At 36.5% G+C, this 19,288-nt stretch overlaps 1 protein-coding gene across 2 annotated transcripts in view; it reads right to left on the minus strand.

Annotated features, from left to right (window-relative positions):
• The window catches only part of STK3 (serine/threonine kinase 3), a 161,826-nt gene that overhangs the window by 82,851 nt on the left and 59,687 nt on the right, over positions 1–19,288 (minus strand). For both annotated transcript variants that reach the window (XM_089517701.1, XM_089517702.1), the window contains exons 7-8: positions 10,631–10,768; positions 6,684–6,809 (exon numbers count right to left, since the gene is read on the minus strand). In XM_089517701.1, coding sequence (XP_089373827.1) covers positions 6,684–6,809; positions 10,631–10,768 — 264 coding nt within the window. The remainder of the gene's footprint in view (positions 1–6,683; positions 6,810–10,630; positions 10,769–19,288) is intronic.

The raw sequence follows: 19,288 nt of genomic DNA on the forward strand, positions 1-19,288 counted from the left end.
CCCCCTCTTCCCTGAAGCCCTCCACATATCCCAAAAAACCTATTTCAGAGGGCAGTAAGTAGTCCCATAGAGTGCTATAGCAGCCAGGGTGTGTATGGCTCAATTCTTCCAGCATTGACTACCAAAGATACACCATGGCTGATAATGTATGTTCACATTACAGTACAAATGTGCTAATGTTTCTTCCAATATTTCCAGCCCATTCCAATGTTTAAAAAGAAAAGCATAAGAAACATTTACAAGGAATTCCACTGCATCTCTAACATGGCACCATTTACACGTGGGGGAAACCTTTTTGGCTGAAGGGTTGAATTGGTTCCAGAAGAACGTATGACATCTGGCAAGACAGCTAGTGGGCAGGGTCATGGCCCCAAAGAGGAAAAGACCACCCACTGCTGGCATGCAGCTTCTAATGTCATTTTAAAACAACCCAGTCATACAACCTCACACACACTCTAATTTTTTAAAAAGCCTAGTTACAGTGCATAAGGGTCAATTTTGGATTAAGGTGACAATTGAGAGGAAAGGAAAAGAAAGTGGTTGCCCTTCCATCCCCAGCAAAGTTAATGTACCACACATTGCATCAATGTCAGCTTTGTAAAAGTCTTACTGCAGCTTGCAGGCGAGAGGAGAAAACAACTCGTAAATTCAAATAAGAGCTCAGGTAGCAAGACAACTGGTATGCTGGGTGGGTATCACATATGTCACGTTTTCTGGACTATATTCAGCCTGCAAGTCAGAAGTTTGCCATCTTTGCCCTACAAACATATATCAAAATTTCTAGACTTATACATGAGTATATACAGTATGTAAAACTGTGCATACTCTGAGATGCATTATGTGCAAGGACAGTCTAGTAACCAGCACTCAAAGGACTTGCATCCAAGAAAATATTTGAGAAATCATTATTCAGAAGACCTAAATCCCTGAGTATGCTCTAGGAATCAGCAGCTCTCTGATAGCTGGCTTCCAAGGTTCAAGAGAAACTTCATGTATGCAGGGTGGGGTCAGTCAATGTATGCATGCTTTGGGAGGTGCACATGAATGCACTTTAAACACATACAACTCACATGGGAGGCACAAAATGTGTTTATTTCTGCTTTAAAAGAATGGTAACTTATCTAAGATAATTAAGGGTTAATGGTTTTGATTAAAGTATGCTGGGAATTATTATTTGCTGTTGTTGGAAAAGCATCAATAGATCTGAACTATGTTCTTGATTAGGGTTTAGTGCATAAATTTAGGGCCAGGAAACTATTTTAAGAAGGTTAGATTTGTTATTTACGTATACTACTTTTGCCTCTTCTGCAGTATGGATCCAAAATTTCTGCTAAACGAATGCACTTTAGTAATTCAACAGACAGAGACCTCCTTCACAAATACCTGAAGATTTTCACAGTAATAACAATTTTTACATATCCTACAAGTATAAAATACATGACAAATGAATTTAACAAGATGTATGGTATCTTCTCCTTTATAGCTAGTTAACATAAAGCAACTGGCAAAACTGCATCTGAGTATTCCTTACCTAAGAAAATCCTGTGAAATTTGTGGAGTTGCCATAAGTCTACACGTGGCTTGAAGACACACACACACACACACACACACACACACACACAATAACAAACCTGAAATCCATTTTGTAACCTAGCAGCAATGTTAACCACTCTTTGTCTATATACAGAGGAGCACTAGAGGGCAGCAAAGACAATTAAGTAAAATGGAAGTCTTAATTTTAAGACTTAACATAGAAACAAAATTTAGTACTTTATACAATAAACACTTCATCACTGCCTTTGGGGGGAAAACCCCTATTCCAAATATATATATATATTAGTAGTTATATGAATGCCTAAGATACAATGGTGCCAAGTGAAGAAATGGAAAATTATGTCTACTGACACTTGTTGTGTGCCTTTAAGTCCTTTCCAACCTATGGCAACCCTAAAGTGAACCTATCACAGGATTTTCTAAGATTGCAAATATGTGACTTGCCTAAGGTCACCCAGTGGGTTTCCATACCCAAGTGGGGATTCAAACCTTAGTCTTCAGAGTCACAGTCCAATGCTCAAAACCCTACACCATGGTAGCTCCTCTACAGACACTAGCACAGTGATGGCGAACCTATGGCACGCATGCCAGAGGTGGCACACAGAGCCCTCTCTGTGGGCACATATGCCGTCACCCCAGCACAGAGTTTGCCAGAGTTTGTTATTAGAAAGCCAGAGGGACACGGCACTTTGCAATAAATAAGTGGGTTTGGGTTACAGTTTGGGCACTCGGCCTCTAAAAGGTTCACCATCACTGCACTAGCAGGACCCAATTATCAGTCATCTGAGCACTTGCTCAACACCTGTCTTTTCAAAAATACTTGTGTCCAACTGATTCTGAGTACTGTAAATCAAAGGCCATGAATGTCCACTTTCTTCATTGTCCAGCTTTCACATATATGTTTCATCACAGACTACCAAAAATGGGTATTCCTCAATGTTTAAATACTGTAAATCTTATTTGTTCCTCTCAAGAAGTCAGGGGAATTTAATTATTTAATAAATCATTAGAAGCTGAGACAAATTCTATAAATAAAAGTATAAGGTATTGCAATAAAAGTCAGAGACTGTTGTCTACCAACGAAAAGGCAAGTTTCATTGATTTCCACAAATATATGTGGAAAACGCTATTTTAAGCAACAGGTGGGCAGCATACATAATCCAGCACTTTTGTGTTCTTCACACAGTTCCAGGACTAAAAAATAAGAGTTTATTATCTTCCATATTTTTAGAAAGGCAGTAAAAACATGATGGCACAAATATAATGGTTGCAAACAAGAAATAAATCAACAGAAGAATGATTTCTCCCCCAACAATCCTAATTACTTAACTCTAGCTATTTTAAATTAAGAACTATTTCTTGAGGCATATCAATGAAATTAATTTTTAGGAATCAGTACCAGGGAAGGATGCACTTGACATAGATGAGGTGACTGTACCCTTTCTTTTGTCAAATGTTACAAAAAATGGTAATTATTTGGATTTATTCAACATTATGCTTAAGGAACTTAAATGTAAAGCAAAAAAATATAGTAAAAATTGATTAGTAGTTCATTTCTTTTAAAAGATTCATAGAAGTAAATATTTGGACATGTTTTTTGGGGGCTGCCAGGCAACAAGTGACTTTACGTTTCCATAATACAGCTGCCTGACCTCAGAATCAAATTTGCATCACACTTCAAAAATGCGTAAAAGAAGAGATTGGTCATGTTTCGTAATGCTTAAACTAACATTTAAACTTTGATATTAGGATTAACCTTCTGTAGAGTACTCAGCTTGCACTTTTTACTTAATTAAAAAAATCTGTAAAATTACCTCAGCACCTATCAAAACATGTCAATTTGTCAGAATACATTCTCTTCAGACAAGCTATTCCTGTAACATGCCTAAACTTAATTTCAAAAGTATTATTTCCTATCATATTTTGCATAGCTTTCAGACAAGGTAGACACTGCTACTTGTTTATGAGAGTTGGCCAGGCTACAGGTGTCCATTTGAGCTTTTGAAGACATACTGTATTTTGAAATAATTACCACAGGCCATTTTCCTCTAATAAACCTTAAACAGAAAACAGACAAGTCCATTTTATCTTACAAAGCCGATTATCAACACACTCAAAATTAGTATGAAATTTCCAAGCCTTTCCTTTGAATCACTGCTTTTTTGAAGTAAGATGTGATCTAATAAGATCTTAACTGCTTTGTAGCAATCAAAATTAGTTCCTGTAACTCTTCCTTTTTAGCATATCTAGTAAGAGAGGCACTGTCACGCTAACCTTTCATAAAATGTAATACAAGCATCAATGTTATAGGGAAGAATGTCTTTCTCTGATGATAGATGGAAGAGCAGTTTTTAACTCTGGCCTCTTCCACACAATACTCAAGGAAATATAAATTTGGCAAATAAACCAGTTACTTGGATTTCTCTTTCTGATTCAAAGACAATTGATGAAACTATGGTGATTCACAATGAATACTTCAGGGGTTTACTTAGCAGTCTCATTGTGCTAAGTATGAAAAGAAGTAGGTAAAACAATGCCTTTTACTTAACAAATTTCTAGTAATAAAGTAATTCACCTGGTTCAAGTAATGCAGAACTCTTGTCAAACAATAAATAAAACAGCAACTATTCAGCAATTCAGAGAGCAAAAGCAAACTAATTTACTAATATTGAGAAACATCTGGTAGTTTATTTAATTAGAAAACACAGCACAAAAACACAGATTGCTCCTATACTTAAGCAGCCCTATGACAACTACTCAAGCTGTTTCTATTCAGCAAAGTTATATATTTAAAATCCATGTCATATCATTTGAAGAGTCCTATAAAGGGTACTTTACAACATCGACGGGGGGGGGGGGGGAGGCAAAGAACAGCATACAGGTGAAAAATAAATCATCATCTTAGAACAGCTAAAATTATATAATACAATATAACATAGCCTTTGCCTGTGATTGCTTTTCTAAGAAATACATTTGTGATCTCAAGCACCTTTGTATTTTGGTCTTGTGAAGCTGAAAAGCTCTTCCCCTGCAGTTTACTCTTAAATTAATGTGTCTCCTTAATGGAGAGAATAATTTAAAAGAAAACTGCTCCTGTTTGGGTTTTTCTCTTTTTTTAGTTTATATAAAAATAGGGTTTGCCTCATCAAAACAAGAAGCAACAAAATTACAATGTCTCCATTCCACTGTCTCACAACAGTTGGTTTTGTTTGCTCCCAGTACAGATAAACACAATTATGATAACATTCCACTAAGAAGGAAGGATTCAGACTGTAATTGCAGACTACTAAATTGATTCCCGCGTTGAATCTATGGCTGGAAGACAGTGTATTCTGCAATATATATACACAATGGGTACATTTATAGCTTATGTTCCAAGAAATAGGTGTATGTTTTTATGCACTTTTAAATAGCAACTTTCCAGATGATGCTACACAACTTTAGTCTTTTGTTGTTAACTGCCTTTGAGTCAACTTCAACTCATCACGATCCTATGAATGAGAGACTTCCAAGTCTTGTGATATGGCCAAGATAGGACAACCTCAGATTAGTAATCGTTCCTCAAGCCTGATCTGCTCTAGCACCCATGTATTTGTCTTTTTAACAGTCCATGATATTCTCAGAACTCTTCTCCAGCACCACATCAAAAATGAGTTGGTTTTTTTTCCTATCAGCTTTCTTCACTGTCCAGTTCCCACAACTATACATAGAAATAAAATGAAATGAAATTCTTTATTACGGTCAAAGATCAGCATCAATATAAAATATAACATAGAAAAATAAAATAATACACATAAAAAGATTGCTTGGGATAAAAATCTGCCAACTAGAAATGTAAATAATTCATAGAAATGGGAAATATGAAGACATGGACATTGGTATTTAATGATATATTTTTACACTTCAGGATCTTGGCTGGTTCCTTCGCAGCTGCCCTTCTAAGTCCTAGTCTTCTGATTTCTTGACTGCAGTCTCCATCCTGATTGATGATTGAACCTAAGTATGGAAAATCTTGAACTATTTGAATCTCTTCATTGTCTACTTTAAAATTATGTACCTCATCTGTCGTCATAATTTTTGTTTTCTTGATGTTCAACTGTAAACCTCCCTTTGCACTTCTGTCTTGACCTTCTTCAATAATCTTTCCATATCTCTGATATTTTCTGCTTGGACTATGGTGTCATCTGCATATCTTAAACGGCTGATGTTCCTCCCCCCAATTGTCATGCCTCCCTCCTCTGAGTCCTGCTTTTCATATGTTATCAGCATACAAATTAAATAGGGTTATAGAATACTGCCTTCAGTCTACACTACACTACATTACGGTAATGTTATTTTAAATGTGTTTTTTTAACCTGCCAAACTAGGTTCCAACTACAAAGCATACCTTCAACTCTGCTGTACAAGAAAACAGTATCAAAAGCAAATTCTAAAATTAATGTGTCTGAGGAATTTCTCTTCCAAACCCTAACTCCCAGTACCTGGTTTTTAATTTGCAAAAGATTTCAAGTTTATTCCTGGATATCTCTAGATAGGACTAAGACAAACTCATCACGTTTAAAACCCTGAAGTGCTACTTTCAGTCATAGCAAACAATACTGAGCTAGCTGAAACTTATACTCTGACTTATAAGTCAAATTCTTGCAGCCCATTCTAAAAACAGACTGTAAGATTGATCATACATTTATTACTTGAGGTGTGAAAATATGGACATGCACAACAACGGTAAACAAGATTGAGAGGAAGGACATTAGCACCCTTTCTTCTGCATGAATTTTTTCCTTTGAAGATATTACCATAGAAACTGTATTTTTTAATTTTCTTGATTTAAAAAAAAAACAGATTATAAGGGAGTATCTTAACAGAAACGATAGGATTTTCTTTAATTTAAAAAACAGATATGAGATTTGGCTTAAGAACCATATATATGAAGGCTTCCATTGAGTACAGTATATGCACACACCCCTTCTAAAACATTTATACAAACTTTTTTTACACTAGATGTTATGCATAGCACTTGCCAAGAATGAAATCCAAAAAACTGAGGCGTAGGCAACTCAGGCGAAATCACTTAAATGTGTAGCTTAAATATGAAGCTTTTGTTAACTGTCAAAATAATTCTAACGTACCGAGTTTTCATCCTCTTCTTCAAGTTCCCTCTGCTGCTCTTCATGCCTTTTAGCCTTAATTTCCATAGCTTCAGTAATCAGATCTCTTAGAATTGAGACTGGCTTGGCATTCTTAATAAAAGGATGCTAGAAAATAAACCCACACAGTTAAACAAAAGGAATCCTACACACAATCTGTACATATATTATGAATAGATATAACATGTTAAAACAACATGTCAATCAACTTCACAGACCACTGCATGAAGCAGCATTTCCCTTTGGACAGCAATTAAATCTGAAATAAGAAAACATATGATCTGTTTAACTGGTTTGCAAGAAAATAGGATTTTGTGAAGTCAAAGGCTTTCATGGCCAGCATCCCGAAAAACCCACAAAAAAATAGGATTTTCCTTTTTGTTTGTTTAGGTACATTGCAACCATGAGAGGAATCTCACTAGAAAATACAACAGAATTACAGTTAAAGAGGTAATTGCCCAAAGGAAATGCGAATTAGGTGGTAAATAAACAAAGCAAAGATAACCTGACATGAAAAAACAAACTTTTTAATGCATTCAGTTACACCATTTAATTCATCTTAACATTCTGACAATGCAAATTAGAAGGCATAAGCAGAGCAGCCACTTCACCTTCAAAGAACCTGTATTTTAACATGACCTGAGTCAATGGCAAAACCCAATATAAATTAAGTTCAAATAAAAAGCCTTGAAATGAGCAGAGGATACTTAATTATATTTATCATATTCGTCACCACCTATTTAAATATAGCTTACACACTTTTGGAAGAGAGTTCTGCCACCAGGTTGTCACTACTGCAAATTTGGAGGTAGTTAGAACACGTTTTCAGAAAATCCTATCCCTTTTGCTAATATTTTTCCACTGCTTCAAAACTAGCTGGAAAACAATCTGAGAGAATGTCATCCTTAGATAACCTAAAAATATTTAAAACAAATAAAAATAAATAAAATATTTTAAGGAGAGTTGTACTTTGTGCTCTTGTCTCTATCATCCCTTTAATAGTCAAGTTTCTGGATAATGAAAGAAATAGTGACTCCTCCAAAGAGTCTAATTAGGAATTATAATAATATTGCATTTGGCATTTTTCCTTAGGAGGATAACAAACTTTTTTTGTGATAAGAATGTATCATCCTCTTTTAGTGCATGTAAATCATTAAGAAAAAAAATCTCATTTATTCCAACATGGCCCATAAATTTCCCCCCAAGACTACTTTTCTTGAAGAGATCATTCATTCTTCCAATCAATTTATAATCTCCAACCTCCATTTCCAAAATCAGATATCCACTGCTGTTGTAATTGACATGTATAGTGAATGACATCACTGCCTGTCATTAATGTCATTAATGAAGGTAAAATTTAAACAGTAACAAAGTTATGCTCATCTTCTTTCTGTGCTATTCAAATAATACCCTTGTTTATTTACCACTCTATACTACAGAAAAATAGCACTTGAGCACTCACCCAGTCCCACCTACAATGCAAAACAGGTGGTATTCTTCTGTTAATTTACGTGGGGGCAGAACAATATGCTGCCAGTAATGTTTGGGGGAGAAAAAATAGTTGCGCCTACCTTGAGATTGCTTAGATTTTCCACTATTCCACAAGTATTTAAAAAAGGATTGTAACTGAAAAAAATGTAAAGCTGGAACTTTAGCAATAAAAGTAAGCATGTAAGATTCTTGTGCTTTATTCAGAGCTTGGAAGGTTATTTTTAACAAGCAATTTCTTAGCTAATAGTTTCAACCCAATCCTAATAAAGTAGTTAGTTCCATGTATAGCTACAACTGTTTGCAGGGACAAACATTCTCCACTCTGCTGGAGAAACTAAAGATTTCTATAGTGTCAAGAAATATTCATATATTTCTTGTGCAGGATATGTTCATGTGCTATGCAGAAAACACTGTTTCCTGAACAAAAAAATGTGGGGCTTTTGTGCACAGAAGGGAATTATTCTGTGCAGAAATACATGTTTTCTGTGCACAAAAAAAAATATTTTTTGTGCAGGAAGCAGTGTTTTTTCACAGAACGTATATAGATCCTGCACAAGAAACATGTTTTCAGTGTAAAAAAAATGCATGGAAATCCCCACCCTCAAAATTTGTGAAGTACAAATAATCTTTGCTGCTGCTGCTCTATTATTCTCTCAAGGGCTTCTTCAGCATCTGGAAACATCTTATTCTACAGAAAAACAATTAATAATGAATACTCTGTCTATTCATACTTTTTAGTTATTTCCTTTAAAAAACATCTGAATGCTATCAGCCATGGGACTGTGATACAAAACATATTCTCCACATCATATCACAATACCTGCAACAGATCATGAGGTACAGCACAAGGCACAGATGAGTCAGGACTTAAACAATGTGTTATTGACCACTGAGTAAAAGCCATGTCCTCTTAACCATAAAAGTAACTTGAACATTACAGTTATACCACAGAAAGAGTTATTTGCCAATAAGTTACAATCATACAAAGACATATGATCGGTACCAACACTGGCTTCATTCCAATGCCAAAAACATGATTTTTTTATTAGTGCTTGGGGTCTAATGATTTTTCAAAATCTGTACATGCACATGGTTTTTAAAATGATTTATTTTTTAAAAACATATTAAACTGTTAGACTATCTATTTTTACTGTTTAAAACTTTTATTGTTTTACATTGTTTAAACTTTTTTTGTATGCTAACTTCAGATCTTATAGGAAGGGACATTTTTAAAAATAGTAAAATAAATGAGTTATACTTTAGTTACTAAAAAAATGGCATTAATGTAACATAACTAGTTACCTGGAAAAATTATATCTAAATTCTGAATCCAATTTGGTGTTCAAAGAACAATAAAAAAGAGGACAAGAAGAAGGGAGGGACAAGTACGAGGAAAACACAATAGCGTTATCAAAAAGGTCCCGTCCAAATTTGCCAGCTGCTAGAAATCGTTTACCAATTTCATTTCAGAATTAGGAAGAATGAAAGAGGAAAAAGTGGCATTTCAAATACAAATATGTTTAAAACTAACAATAGCTTGAGTATCAAAGATATTTTAGAAAATTGGGCAAGTGGAAAAGTTCCCTTTGATCCACATCTTTGCAGGACATAGTTATTTGCCAAACAGATTTTCCTTGTCTTCCCTAAATAGAAGTAGTTCAACAAGAGAATGGGAACATGTTCTATATAACCTCTGCAGGCTTTTCTATCATCATCTGACAATGAAGCTGAGAACAAAATAACTCAGGGCAGACATGTGGGCCAGTAGAATTACATGGGGGACACTTGATCCAAAATACTACTACTAGTACTCAAGCAGGGGAGGCAAAGATGGGCTCTTCCATTTTGAGCAAACAAATGTATTTTCATTCATGCAGACTTTTGAGAACTGCCTGGCTACAGAGGAAAAAGCTTTTATGGGGACTGCTGGACTTTTCTTTTTCCCAATGTGTTTTGAAGTTGTTTTAAAATCAATTGTTTTTAAATATGATACAGACAGCCCTCTGTATTCACAGATTTTGCATCCACAGATTCAAACATCCACAGCTTGAATATTTTTTTAAAAACATCCAGAAAGGAAAACCTTTATTTTGCCATTTTATATAAGAGACCCCATTTTACTACCCCACTGTATAAAATGGGATTTGAGCATCCACAAATTGCAGTATACATAGGAGGTCCTGGAACCAAACCCCAGTGGATACCAAGGGCTCACTGTAATCTGCTTAACTATATTCTATTATTAAAACTTAATGAGTTCTTAAGTGTCTCTGGTTTTTAATTATGTTGTGAGTTGCCTTCACTTCCTGTAGGAAAAAGGCAGGATATAAATATAATAATAAACATAAATTCAAGCCTCTTTATGCCCCCTCATGGAGCCTAAATTTAAGCTTCCTCCTGACACACATGTTCTTGAATAAAACCAGGTGATTACTGACCTGCAAAAGTTGTGTTGCAGTAGCTCTCTGCTCGGGATTCTTCACCAAACATTTTTTCACAAAATCAGTAAATTCATCAGACCAAAGCTCTGGCTTCCGGAATGTTGGAGGGGGGTTTGTAGGAATCATAAAAATAGCCTGCATTTTTCAAAAGATAAAAAGTCCATAAAAATCCACAATTTCAGCACATAAAAACAACTTTTTCTTCCTTATTTTTCAAGTTAAGCTAAAAACAAGATTAGCTATTCTAGAATTTCCAGCAGCAACAAGATAAAGGAAGCAAATCCATCTGCTATCAATGTAGCTATTTCCCATTACAATTTCTTTCATTTAAATTGTGCCTCATTGTGCACATCTTTCTTTGCCATTCCTATATCACTATTATTTATCTATTACTCTTAATCAGTCTCAAGAGATCATTTTGACTTTCATGATTTCTTAGCCAAGAAGTGAAAGCACTTTCTGGCTAAGTACATAAGAATTCATCATACTAACGCATGTGTCATATTTCCATTTTATACAATACAGCAAATTGGGTAATCAACTCTATAATGCTCTGGGGCACTTACCTATTTTTAAATGAAGCATGTTAATCGGGTTTTCTGATTCTGCTAATGTAATTCAAACATTTACACCATAAAAACAAACAAACTCTGACAGGTCAATTGGAGCAGGCAAGAATACGGTAGATAACATATTAAGCATAATTAAGTGACAGGCCGGTGCTCTCTCCTTTAGATCCCACTACCAATGAAGCAGCATCTGTCATAGGATTCCTTCCAATATAAAATGAGAAAATAACACAGGGCTCGCTCTCATACTAATGTTACCCATTACAGAAACAGGAGCAATGCTGTGGTGGAAGAAGCTTCAGCCTGGCTCCTTCTAAAGAAGCCCAGAGGTTCTCAAGTTATTCCAAGTGTGTGAGAAAGAATTTCTGTGTAGCAGCTTTCAGATTAGGTTGTTAATGTGAAGAAGCAGGTGGCTGAAGTGGTGTGATTTGATTCTGCCATTTGAGATTGCAAGGTGCATATTTTTATTGCATCTCAATGTAAAAAAACAAAACAAAGAAATCCAGCATGTTATAAACTAACCCATCAGAGATAAAAGATTTACTCTAATTATCAGTAAAAAAAAATGCCGTTTTGGTGCATCATGGGTGTGCATTCAAAAGTATCATATGCACACACATAACTAAAAATGATTGCACCAAACCAGCAAAGTCAAATAGACTTCAGCATAATGTGTACTACAGTTTTAGAGCACCAGTGTTCAACAGCTGTGAAAAGATCTCTCAGAAACTGTAAAATTGTGATGCTGTAGTTACATTGTACTTTTTTTTCCAAAAGGAAAAAATTAGCCTTCACTGTTTCATAGGTAAGAATCACATTTACTTTTTACAGTACAATATCCATAACTCCTCATACTCTCTTGCCATGCTGGCTGCAGTTCCTTTTAAGAACTGTATCCCTAAAGGTTTACTATTGTATTTTATTGTATTTATATCCCACCTTTGTCCCAGTATAGGACCCAAAGTGGCATACAGACCTTAAAAACACTTAAATTTTTAAAAGCTCTCTTAATACAAAGGTTAAAATACAATGAAACTAAGTGGTGAAACAGACAACCCTGGATTGGGGCCATGGCAAAGAGACACATAGCCCCAATCCAGCCAGCTTCTACCTCAAATAGGAGCTTTAAAATCTACTCCTATTTGGGTCAGGAAAAAGCCACCCTTTTGCCTCTGGAGCTGGCTTTTTGCCAGGTCCTGTACATGGAGTCTAAATGCCACACCCCCAAGTTGCCCAGAAGTCACCTGGCATGTAATTGCTGGAGCAGTTTCCGGGTGACTTGGGGGCATAGCGTGTATAAACGCCACGCTCCCAAGCCAGCTTGAAGCCAGCTGAAGCTACCAGTCTGTTTCAGAAGCAACTTTGATTTAAAAATATATGTTAAAAATTCAAGTTAACCTAGAATTTTAAAGATATTTAAAACGTAATAAAATAAAAACAGTATACCACTCCCCATTAACACTCTATGTGTCATCACTAAATGCCTACTTAGATAAAAATGTCTTCACCTGCTGGAGGAAAGAGAGCAAGGAAGGGACCAACTGGACCTCCCATGGTATGGAGTTCCTCGTCCTGGAAGCAGCCACAGAGAAGGCTCTGTCCTACATCCTCACCAACCGCACCTGCAAATGTGTTGCTACAGAGACAGCTCTCCCCTGAAAATCTTAAAGTGTGAACTAGTTTATATAACGAGATACGGTCTTTAAAGTAGTCCGGACCTAAGCCATGTAGGGTTTGAAAGGTCAAAACTACAACTCTGAATTCTGCCAAGAAATGAACAAATAGCCCCTGTTTCAACAGGGGAGTTACATGGAGTCCTAGTGGCGCAATAGTTAAATGTTGGTACTGCAGCCACAACATTGTACATTCTATCCTAGAGGAGGGTTCCAAGGTCCACTCAGCCTTCCATCCTTTAATGGGTTGGTAAAAAGGGTACCCAGCTTGTTGGGGCAACTGGCTCACAAATTGTAAATCGCTTAGTGAGTGCCAGTTCACTGATAAGCAGTATAGAAATGTACTTGCTAATGCTATTGCTATCTCTGTGCTCAGCCCTGGTCAGCAGCATGGCTGCAGCATTTTGACCGCACTGAGGTTTTTGAACAGTTTCCAAAAGCAGCCCTAGGTAAAGCACATTACAGTAGTACAAACAGGATGCAATCAAGGCATGTGTCACTGTAGCCAGAACTGACTTATCAAGGAACGGGCACAGCTGGCAAACAAGTTTTAACTGTGGAAATGCACTCCTGGACACAGCCAAAAGGTAGGTGTACAGGCTCAGATCCCAGGTAAGGATCTGACCCAAGCTATGAACCTGAGATTTCACAGGAAATGTGACACCATCCAGCAAATGCCAAATCCCTGTATTTTATAAGCCCTGCATGTCATAGTCTTTTCCAAAGTCTGTTCACATATTCTAATATTTTCCATGTTCAGAGACATTATTAACTTCATAGAAAATTGACAACAAATCAAGTTTGTTTGTGTTTGTTTGTTTATATCCCACCTTTTTCCCAAGATGAGATTATCTAGAGGAAAATTTACAGTGTCATTAACAAAGAATGAGCTGAAAGTCTAAATAGTAATTAACACTGATCTATGACATACTGACTCACTATAAACTTTACTATGTAAGCCACCATATATAAGATCATTAGAGCATGTAGCAAGCCCTTCAGTTTTATTTCACTTTTACAAGGTTGTTTGGGAATCAGCTCCACAGCAGCTCAGAACCATAATAAAAACTGCTTACTTGTGGCCAAATAATTGGCTGTGTGTAGTAAGTACAGTATACATCTGTGACAGTTAAATGTTTAATATATGCAATTCAGTTTGCTACAGAAGGCAAACTTTTATCTTGCAAGATAAAAACAAATCCCATTGCTAAGCTGCTAGCCCTGTGAGGAACATAACACAAAGGCACACCCTAGACTAGAGGTTACAACAGCACCCATCAGGTAATTCAACGCACTGGCTTCATATAACCAAATGGCTTTACCAGATAAGGTGAAGGAGGAGAGGAAAGCACCAGCAGTGGGAAGGAAAAACTGCAGTGCTACTGCCAATAAAAACATTTAATTGTTTATTTTATTGTTTATTTATTTGATTTATATGCTGCCTTTCTCCAGAATCACTGAAGCAATCCAACAGAATTCTGGAAGATCTTTAGATTCAAAGCCTTGAAAAGTTAAGCTTTTGTAAAAAAATCAATTTTAATATATTCATAACAGAAAAAAGAGAGAAAGTTATTTTCAGATTAGCTGCAAAATTATACACACACACACACACACATATATATATAATTGGCTGTTCAGTTTTTAGATGGATTGATTTGCAACATGTGAATAGACTGTACTATAGTTGGGCATTTTTTGTTTAGTATTCACTTCTGTTTACCATCTTCATTGCAATTTCTGCCTACCTCCACAAAGAATATGAACTGAATATACAATAGCTCAATAAGCTTCCTTTAAAACCAAAATTGTGACAAGTTGCTAGCAATAGTAGTGGTGATACTAGAAAAAACAAACAGATTTTACTAGAATTGCTAGGCTAAACTAGTTTTTGAAACATGTCAATATTACCTTTTAAAGTTTTATACGTTAAAACATGTATTTTGTTGTTAAACAGAGCAAACAGATAATGGATCAATAAAAAGTGTATAATTGAAAATAATGAAACAAATAAATCATACCAGATTTCCAACAGATTAGGATATTTTATTTCTACATCAGATAAAAACAAATACAGAAGAGTGAGAAGCAGGGAGTAGGTTTCATAGAATCATAGAAGCATAGAGTTGGAAGAGACCACAGGGGCCATCCAGTCCAACCCCCTGCCATGCAGGAAATCCAAATCAAAGCATCCCCGACAGATGGCCATCAAGTCTCTGCTTAAAGACCTCCAAGGAAGGCGACTCCACTACACTCCGAAGAAGGAGTGTTTTCCACTGTTGAACAGCCCTTACTGTCAGGAAATTCTTCCTAATGTTGAGGTGGAATCTCTTTTCCTGTAGCTTGCATCCATTGTTCCGGGTCCTGTTCTCTGGAGCAGCAGAAAACAAGCTTGCTCCCTCCTCAATATGACATCCTTTCAAATATTTAAACAGGTCTATCATATCACCTCTTAACCTTCTCTTCTCCAGGCTAAACATCCCCAGCTCCCTGAGTCGTTCCTCATAGGACAGTGGTTCCCAACCTGTGGGTCGGGACCCCTTTGAGGGTCGAATGACCCTTTCATGGGGGTCACCTAAGACCATTGGAAAACACCTATTTAATTACAGTTATGAAGTAGCAATGAAAATAATTTCATGGGTTTGGGTCACCACAACATGAGGAACTGTATTAAAGGGTCACGGCATTAGGAAGGTTGGGAACCACTGTCATAGGACATGGTTTCCAGACCTTTCACCATTTTAGTCGCCCTCCTTTAGACATGTTTGTCTATATTCAAAAGAAGACTAGTCAAAGTGTTCCTTTAAATTATTTCATTGCTTCCTTAAGCACTAATAATCATGTTTTATTAAACTAAACAATTGTCAATGATTGCTTAGGAAAAGTCACTAAAATAAATTGAGGATTTTTCATTGTACCCAGCCTCTAAGAAGAAATGCTTATTAAACCTTGGAAGCCAAGATGATCAAACTGAGGCCACATCATGAGAAGGCTTGAATCATTGGAAAAGACAATAATGCTAGGAAAAGTAGATGGGGTAGTAGAAAGGGAGGAAGACCACACGTCAGGGAGGTCATAGTCCTGAATTTACAGGGCCTAAGCACAGTGGAGTATAATGGGGCTTGGAGACGTCTCATCCACAGGGTTCACATGAGTCAAGGCTGAGTCAAGGGCAGTTAACAATGCCAATAGCATTTACGTTGCAACTTTCAGAACACATCCATCAGAATTTTTTTTATCAACTCTGGTACAAATCACACAGCAGAAATAATCCAGTTTGAGACCGCTTCAACTGACCTGGCTCAGTGCTAGGGAATCCTGGGAATTGCATTTTATTGGAGCAACAGAGCTCTCTGATAGAGAAGGCTATATGTCTCACAAAACTACAGTTCCCAGAATTCCCTAGCATTGAGCCAAGGCAGTTAAAGCCATCTCCAGCTGGATTATTTCTGCAGTGTGTTTTGGACCATAGTCTTAAAGCTCTTCCATTTAAACTTTTTCTGAAGAAATGCATAAAATTCTCCATGAACTTTGTTTTTATAACTTGCTGTAGTAGTTCAGCTATCCATAATGCATACCCATAAATTGCATACACTCTTAAAAGTATGACCTTTGGATATTATCTAATGCAAAGTCTGAGGTACCTAGGCTGGTGCAATAATAAGTGACACAGAAGGAGGAAAAGATAAGAAACAACTGTCACGTGTTTAAAAGCAAAGATGGGTTACCAAATGATAAACATCTTATCTACAGCTACAAGATTATTCTACAGTTCTGTACACATATTGTGATAGCACTCCAAGAGGTGACTTCCTGAAAACACTTTTCAAACACAGAACCTTCAAAGAAATTCAGTTTGAAGAATATCAGTTATGTACTGAACCTCTTTAGTATCAGACCAGACCCAAACTACTTGGGATGGTGATATAGTGTGTTCTGGCCATTCTGGCCATTGTGTTAATTATTATATTGCTTATAACTACCTTATTTTTAACAGATCTGTTACATGCTGGTGAAGCCTGTTGGCTGTTATGTTTGATTGTTGTCCCTGACAGATCTCTGCTCCGGCCTCACTCTACAAGGTGTAGAGTGTTTGGTTTTCTAATTATCTTTTAACCTCATCCAGAGCTTGGAAATATTACTTTTTTAGATTGCTACATGCTGACTCTCTTGGCCAGTATGGCCACTGGTCACAGTGACTGGGTGATTCTGGGAGCTATAAGCTAAAAAAATAACTATTCCAAGGTCTGACTTCATCTATCCAAGTTTTTTATGAATACAGTTGAAGATTTATTTATTTTACAAGTGTAGTTGGAGGTGAGTTAAACTGTCTCACTAGGCACATATCAAGCAGTGTGTGTTGATATCAGAACCAATGGTAGAATCAGAAGGGTAAACAGAAGGGTACACTAACTCTTCTCCACCTGGCCATTTCCACAACAGGTCATTTTCCAAGTACTACATCTAGTAAAAGGAGTGAGTGACTGAAATGCTGCAAGGTGAAAGTGCCATGTAGGATCACCTACAATCACATGAATCTGGATCCACAGATTGCATGTTACTGTGTGTATGTGCCTTCCGGTTGTATGTTGACTTTTGGCAAGGCAACTTGTATGTTGACTTATGAATTTCATAGGGTTTTCTTAAGCAAGAAATACTCAGAAGTGATTTTGCCAGTTCCTTCCTGTGAAATATAGCCTACAGCACCTGATATTCCTTGACAGTCTCCCATCCAAGTACTAACCAGAACTAACTCTATTTAGCTTCCAACATCAGACAGGACCTGCTGCCTATTGGGTAGTTAGTGTTATTACTATGTACTTAATATATGTATTCCAAAGGCTATGATTCTCTATTTTCTAAAATGAGGGTGCTGTTCTTGTTTTCATGATTGCAAAGAAAAACTTAAGGACCTCTGAGGAAATATTCCCAAAGGTCATTTTTAGGGCTGATACAAGTTACCTTCCCTTGGAATTTCTGTATTTGCCACTTTCTTCAATGTGAATGATAACTGAAAATACAGTACTGAGGACTGAACCTATTTTCCCTTCCCCCTCCTTTTTGACTGTTTGCCTGCTGTGCATTCCTCATCCGCACAAACCTCCAGATGCTCATACACTACTTAAAAGTCATCACTGTTTTAACATAATATGAGTTTGGGATCTAACCCCAACACATGTTTTTTAAAGCACACACATACACAAGGTTGAGAAAACAGACAAGGCAAAAACTCTTCTCATGTAGCATGCAAGACATGGTAATGCGTAAAAGAAATACAATAGATACAGTAAATCCTATACCACAATCAATAAACAAAGTGTAATTAAAACTAATAAGCCCTATAGGTAAGAGGTAACACACGTTTTGGGAAAAGTTTTGAGGAAAGTCAAACACCGAACTAACATCACATTAAAATCACTCATCATGGCAGATATCCACACATACACACAGGCTTTTGTGCAATCTATTCATCATGTAGATTGAGATACTTTGCAATTTCCCTGAAGAACAAACAAACCCGGGAAAAATCAGAAAGATGTACAGAGCTATATGATACATGGAAGACTGAGGCTGAGAGAAGATGCTGCATAAGGCCCCACAAGGTTTCTAGTGAAGGTGAAATTCAAATCAGTTCACCACTGATCCTTATATACTAGTATTCTCTTTTCATTCTTGATATATGATGGCACAAAACAACAGCTGACTATTCTAAAATCCCAAGTTTATGTCCAAGTTTAACAGAAGCTTACAGTTTCACCATAAGTTTTCAGTCTGAGACAGTTATATTCTGAACATGACAACACAATACATAAAATTCAAACTTAATATTTTAAGAGTACATAATAGGTAAACTAGATGGCTAAACCTGTTTTATATCTTCATGTTTTATTTATCAAATAGGGAAGTTTTCCCAACTTTCTCCTTTCCTGTATGAGCCCCAAACTATGTGATATTTTGTTTGTATTACAATTACACTAATTCAGTGCAGGTCATTTGCTTTTTACTGAATCCAGATGATGTTTAGTAAACTAAACATGGAACAATTAGCTTTGAAAAAGTAAGGATTCTGATTGCCATTGGGTAGGTCATACAGTGGCTATAGAACACCACTGCACTAGTTAACACCAAAGCAGCAAAGATAGGAGCAACTAATATTTCTGCATTGGGTTTTTTTCTCAATTTGAAACTGCCAATTATACTCAAACCACTTAATCAATTGACAGGCAAGACAGCAGCTATGCACGATATTTCAGTTTCTGCAGCCTGTCTTAGAAATGAATTGTTGGTACCTCTGGGAGAGGAATAATATGATTTGCACTTCAAGTGGCTACTTAAGTTTCAAGCCTATTGATCTGAAATTACTCCTGACAGAAGACAAAAAGCACAGAGGTACAGATTCAGTGACTGTTAAAGAC

The sequence above is a fragment of the Sceloporus occidentalis genome, unplaced genomic scaffold, assembly GCF_023333645.1.
Source record: "Sceloporus occidentalis isolate IW3139 unplaced genomic scaffold, rSceOcc1.0.p SCAF_3, whole genome shotgun sequence".
Taxonomy (NCBI): domain Eukaryota; kingdom Metazoa; phylum Chordata; class Lepidosauria; order Squamata; family Phrynosomatidae; genus Sceloporus; species Sceloporus occidentalis.